This window comes from Dreissena polymorpha, chromosome 9, assembly GCF_020536995.1.
Source record: "Dreissena polymorpha isolate Duluth1 chromosome 9, UMN_Dpol_1.0, whole genome shotgun sequence".
NCBI lineage: Eukaryota > Metazoa > Mollusca > Bivalvia > Myida > Dreissenidae > Dreissena > Dreissena polymorpha.
Genome location: NC_068363.1, coordinates 34,831,814 through 34,838,276, shown reverse-complemented (window position 1 = coordinate 34,838,276; position 6,463 = coordinate 34,831,814). Strand labels below are relative to the sequence as shown.

General features: G+C 36.8%; 1 protein-coding gene across 1 annotated transcript; it reads right to left on the bottom strand.

Moving 5' to 3' along the window:
• Window positions 1–1,732: 1,732 nt before the first annotated feature.
• Window positions 1,733–4,401, bottom strand: LOC127845960 (uncharacterized). The gene is made up of 3 exons (XM_052377137.1): window positions 4,095–4,401; window positions 3,598–3,719; window positions 1,733–2,719 (listed from the first exon to the last, which is right to left on the bottom strand). The coding sequence occupies exons 1-3, from the start codon at window positions 4,381–4,383 to the stop codon at window positions 1,733–1,735; spliced, it is 1,398 nt and encodes a 465-aa protein (XP_052233097.1). The 5' UTR covers window positions 4,384–4,401.
• Window positions 4,402–6,463: the final 2,062 nt, after the last annotated feature.

Here is a 6,463-nt window from a genome sequence, read left to right as displayed (position 1 = left end):
GGGCAAGTGGTCTAAGCGAAAGACTTTTGCTCCAAGGGTCAGTGGTTCGAGCCCAGTTGAGAGTTACTTTTTTTCTTTCTTTATTTTTTAATGGAGCTTTTTAGATTCAATGTTTACATTTATCAATATAAAGCATTTAATTACAGCTTCAATACATGCCAAAATATGTAAAAAGGCCCCTTTAAACTTTACACTTCCAAACAGTCTGTTTTGAATTGATGAGAATAATTGTTAAAATCGTCATTTTACCACACTGTGAATAAGTCCCATTGACTCCATATCGTGCTGTCCATTCGTTGGGTTCAGTACTAACCGTACGAATCTTATCATGCAGTCAATTTGTTGAGTTCGGTACTAGACGTACGAATATAATAGAGCTTGAGTAAATGAGTCGTGTTCTGAGAAAACAGGGCATAATGCTTGTGCGTAAAGTGTCGTCCCAGATTAGCCTGTGCAGTCCGTACGGGCTAATCAGGGTTGACACTTTCCGCTTTTATGACATTTTTCGTTTAAATGAAGTCTTTTTTAGCAAAAATCCAATTAAGGCGGAAAGTGTCGTCCCTGATAAGCCTGTGCGGACTGCACAGGCTAATCTGGGACGACACTTTACGCACATTCATTTTGCCCAGTTTTCTCAGAACACGACTCATAATCTTAAAATCAAAGAATTCATGTTCGTTCTAATTTGAAATACTCTCAGTACGCAATGCGTCTCATTAAGTCTTTACTTTGCGTATGGTGTCATTCAAGGACAAAAGCATTTTGCTTTATATTAACACAGTAAATAGTTGAATTTTATCTGAATGACTGATAATAAAGCATCTTTTAGGGTGTAGTATTATGGTCTGGTGTCCACTTCCATGTTAAAACATGTCTAGATCTTCATCATGACAAATTAAAACTATCAGTTTATTTGATTAGCTGTAAAAAATGTCGCTCGATCTTAAAAAAGATACGAGCGTGAGTTTTTTTTATACTGTTATCTCATCTCTGATAATATAATCTGCAAAGACAACAAGTACTGATTTGACCAAGGAAACGAACTCTTGTGTGTCTCAATAAACATAAATATATTGCATGTACAACTAAAATTCAAACATTCCTTTCTGGTCTGTTCAAAATGGTATATGAGAAAAATATATCCAAACATATTTTGAACATTTAATTTGTTGTTAGCATAGACTTTTTATTTTAAGGTTTCTTCATACCATTTTTTCTTCGACGGAAGGGACCCCATACGAAACATAATGGAGAAATAAAATGCACGACTCACGTTTATGCATTTAAATTTTATATACTTTCTTAAATCACAATACTGATTATGATATTTTTTCCTCTATACAACATATCCTTTTAAACTATATCATGTTTTACAGCCTTTACAACTCGATATGCTTCTAATATCAGGATCACTACCAATCATATTATAAGTACTTATTTGTTTACAAAATCTTATTAATCAAGCTATTGTATCAATATAATCACACATCTTAAGTATCAAAGTACATGTATCAAATGCAAACTTGAAATCATTAAATATTTCATTTTGTTTCGTTATTTCATGAAGGAATAAATGAAAACACATAATATTTACTTATTCTGTCTTAAAAAATTGCATGTGCACTTATTCTTATTCATAATATAATTCTAATTTAGTTGAATAACAGTGGATTTTAGGCACATGCAATTTATATCAATCTCTTGACAGCGTTTTTGCTACAAAAAGCTATCACTACTTCATCTGGATATACTTTTCTTTGTAAAGGCCGTTCCGTCTTCTCATACAATAGCAAAATGCACCAAACATAGAAGACAATATAATAAGAATCAGTATAACAAGAAGCGCGATCTGGTCAGCCATGAGCTTTGTGTCCGGAAGTTCCCCATGCTGCACGGGTCGGCCGGACTCAAAAGACTCGAATACCTCAATCTTAGTAATACCAGCGTCTTTCAAGGAAATGACGTCTTTCAGTGTTCCTTCAGATACGGACTTTTCTAGGTATTCAAAAATGGGCGCCATTCGCAGAGACGATGAACTGTCGGCGTCTCGCAGGTCATACAATTGCTTGGAAGTGATCAGAAAGAAAACGTTGGTGTTATACGCATCGGCGTTTCTTTTCCCAACCCTGTGTTCTGCAAAATCAAGCGGAAAGATCAAAAGCTTATTTAAACCAATCCCAAATTTGACCTCCAGCTGTCTCCTCAATTGATCGGCGATCATTTTTGAAATGCTGGAGATTTTCGATATGAGGTCAAGGGCTTTAAGTCTCATCTTAAGAATTTTGAAATGACTGATGTCCCAACCACATTCCTTTATCAGCGCTGTTCCCTCCTGAATGATCCTTTCATCAAGGCCTCTCAATTCCTTCGTTGGGTCTGCAGGCATCGCATTCTGCTCATCTTGAACAGTCTCCCTAACTGTTCCAACTACTTTTATCCAGTTCACAAATCCGACGTCGCATAAATTCGGCGCTCCCCCTCCCGGGGTTCTGTAGCAAAGCTCTTGTATCTTCGGGCCGGCCGTTGTCAGAGCCTCACACGAAGGCCGCACGTACGGACGCAGGAATGGAACCTGCATGTCGTGCAGGCATTTGCCTACACCAGATATCCACCGTTGACCAATCACGTCAAAGTCGTTCTTATGCGTCTGAAATAGCTGGCACATACTTGATGCGAGTTTCGACCATTTCATGTTGGCCCAGTCGCATTTGAATTTGGACTAAAACAAATATATGAATATACTTGAAATTTCTTTTTGACATATGAAATAAAATATTTCATATTTTTTCTTTTTTATTCCGACTTTGTTAGCCTAACATTCGTATAGCCAGATGCGTTATTATATACACAACATATTATCACATGAACTTAAGTATAATCATCGTCAAACTACGCAGTTTATGATAGGACAAAACTAGTTCGGAGTCTGACCGGCGTTTTGTTTCCAAGAAAAGTGACCGTGACTTGAATATGTATCATCGATTTCACGCATCAAAACTGTAAATCATTGCTGATCTGTCTTATGGCACCGGTTCATTAGAATTTGTTGTGGATTAAACGTCGGCCTGTGCTTCAAGGTTGTATGAAATATTAGGAACTATTAAAGGGACCTTTTCACGTTTTGGTAAATTGCCAAAATTAAACAAAATTATTTCAGATTCGCGAAATTTCGTTTTTGTTATGATATTTGTTAGGAAACGAACATTTATCATGCTCTAAAGTATCCATTATATGCATCTTTTTGACGATTAAAAAACCTGAAAATTAAAAAGCGTTGCAACGATTGAATAATTTGGAGATTTCTGTTGTTGTCGTTTTCTTTTGTTACACTACGATGATTGCTTATATAAAGTATAAAACACAATACTATTTTTTTAGCACGGATGACCGAAGTGGTCTGAGCGTTAAACTTTTACTCCAGGGGTCAGTAGTTCGAAACCGGATTAGGGTTACCATTTTTTCTTTCTTTAATTTTATTCTAGTTTTTTTTTTACTGGAGCTTTTTAGATCCAATGTTTACCTTTATCATTATAAAGCATTTAATGACAAACTTCAATACATGCCAAAATCTGTGGAAAGGTCCCTTTAACTGCTTACCTGTACACATTCGTCGTGCCAGGTGCAGTCGATACCGGTTGGGGTAAAGCATTTTGCCGGCAGCGTGGTTGCGTTTACCATAACGGCACTAGGATCACACCTACACGCTTCAGTCACGTCGGCTTTTGTGACATGACATAAAAACAAAAGTCACATGTACTATATTTTGAAATGCACGTTTATAGAAGTTATATTCTTTAAGTCATAACAAAAATTAAATGCAACATCATATCTCGAAGACGTTCACAAAAATGAAATCAAGCTATTAAAAACATATACTCTTCATTAAGCGAACAGCTTAAGACGTATGCACATGTAAGCGTTTTCTAGAAATGTATACTAATACTAGGTTTTAAAAGTACATAAACTAAATTTAAAAAGTCCATCGTGTTATTTTATTATTAAATTATACTTGTTTCTGGGATAAATATTAGGGCATCATTAAAATGTGAAATCTCTTATAGTAATTTAGACAGTGACACGAACAAGACATATACCTTTTTCCACATCAAACTCCTTGTGAACGTCCATCAATTCGTCCTGGCATTTGTAAGCGCATAACCCTTGTCCTGCCGCACATATTCGAGTCCCATTAGAGGCAGCGGACAGGTAGGAAGATCTTACACATGTCTGCCACTGATACTGACCAAGCAAGCGCCCAAAGAAGCCACGCCCCACGCAATACGATGACCCGTCGGCAGTTGCCGGTCCTTCGCATTGTGCGCCCGAGCGTGAAACAAGACAACCAAGTGCTAACAGCGCACCAATAGTTACCGATGACTTCATGTTCTGTTCAAGCACTTGCTTGATTTATAGACACGTTATTTTTTGTTAAAGATATTGAAAATTGTGAAATTTACCCCTGTTCTCCATCAACAAAAGTACCGTCTGATATGAACGTGTCCCGATTCTATCAAGGTATATGTATCGAATCAATGATCATGCGCGTGAATAATTTGTATTTCTGTTGTCCCAATGTATACAATGTATTATATGTATGGGCCATAGAGCACGCCAAGGTAAGGATAATCAACATCGTGACAGTGCATAACAATATTAAATAATAACTCCATATAAAATGCGCTATAACAGTTGTTAGATTAAATGAAATTCAGATCAAGGCTGCTTGAATTTCTTTTATAATGCAGACAATTGTAATACATGACAATCTGCATTGAACCTTTTTTGTTTGTATGTTTAACTTTATCGCGGTGTTTTGTAATTCCCAGTTTGTGTTGCATCACTAGCGCTCGTTTGGTAACAATATGCTTGATACGTATAACCGGGGTACATTTAAGTATTCTTAGGAGTACAATAGGGTAAATTTAATTGGTACACGAGCCGACGAAGACCAATCGAGCATTACCAGGGTGAAGGATCAACGGGGTTGAACATATCGATAGTAGTAGTAGTAGTAGTAGTAGTAGTAGTAGTAGTAGTAGTAGTAGTAGTAGTAGTAGTAGTAGTAGTAGTAGTAGTAGTAGTAGTAGTAGTAGTAGTAGTAGTAGTAGTAGTAGTAGTAGTAGTAGTAGTAGTAGTAGTAGTAGTAGCAGTGGCAGTGGTAGTGGTAGTGGTATTGGTAGTGGTATCGGTAGCGGTAGCGGTAGACGTAGCGGTAGCAGTAGCAGTAGCAGTAGCAGTAGCAGTAGTAGTAGTAGTAGTAGTAGTAGTAGTAGTAGTAGTAGTAGTAGTAGTAGTAGTAGTAGAAATAGTAGTAGTAGTAGTAGCAATAGTAGTAGTAGTAGTAGTAGTAGTATTAGTAGTAGTAGTAGTAGTAGTAGTAGCAGTAGCAGTAGCAGTAGCAGTAGTAGTAGTAGTAGTAGTAGTAGTAGTAGTAGTAGTAGTAGTAGTAGTAGTAGTAGTAGTAGTAGAAATAGTAGTAGTAGTAGTAGCAATAGTAGTAGTAGTAGTAGTAGTAGTAGTAGTAGTAGTAGTAGTAGTAGTAGTAGTAGTAGTAGTAACAGTAGCAGTAGCAGTAGCAGTAGCAGTAGTAGTAGTAGTAGTAGTAGTAGTAGTAGTAGTAGTGGTAGTGGTAGTGGTAGTGGTAGTGGTAGTAGTAGTAGTAGTAGTTTTTCCGCTTAAACTAGAATTTTGCTTAGAAGAGACATTCTTTAAACGAAAAATATCATTAAAGCGGAAAGTGTCGTCCCTGATAAGTCTGTGCGTAATGTTAGCCTTATCTTCCTTATTGTACATTGGCTACATTTTGAATGTGCTTTTATATTATTATTTTCTTAACACACTCTTTCCAAGACATTTGCCGACGCGTATATGTTTAAATCTTTACTGCGTCTTGTTGAACTGGCATGGTTGAAATCCTCTTTGAGATTAATTAAGGACCAACATGAATAAATGAGTCGCGTTCTGAGAAAACTAGACATAATGCATGTGCGTAAAGTGTCGTCCCATATTAGCCTGCGCAGTTCGCACAGGCTAATCAGGGACGACACTTTCCGCTTTAATGTTACTTTTCGTTTAAAGGAAGTCCCTTTTTACCGAAAATCTAGTTTAAGCGGAAAGTATCGTCCCTGACTAGCCTGTGCGGACTGCACAGGCTAATCTGGGACGACACTTTACGCACATGCATTATGCCTAGTTTTCTCAGAACAAGACACAAATGATGATTACGCCCAAGCCTGTCATCAGAGTCCACGGCTTACATACATTTTAGCTGCATTCTTTAGAAAGAGGTTTCAGTGTACTCGCTTATAGGCATGCAACTATATTATCAAGAAACTTGAACATTGTTCGATACACACGGGTTTATGATCTTTAAATATGATGCGTTATCACTAACGCAGTTAGTTTAAAAATGTCTATGAATTTCATTGTTTCAATATTAATTATTTATTTATAATTTGTTAAC

Excerpts from the sequence above, each read along its gene's own strand:
- LOC127845960 (XM_052377137.1), bottom strand. The coding sequence starts at position 4,383 with ATGAAGTCATCGGTAACTATTGGTGCGCTGTTAGCACTTGGTTGTCTT. Across the intron at positions 3,720-4,094 it reads GGAGTTTGATGTGGAAAAAG|CCGACGTGACTGAAGCGTGT; the intron begins GTATATGTCTTG and ends ATGTCACAAAAG. Across the intron at positions 2,720-3,597 it reads GGCACGACGAATGTGTACAG|TCCAAATTCAAATGCGACTG; the intron begins GTAAGCAGTTAA and ends TATTTGTTTTAG.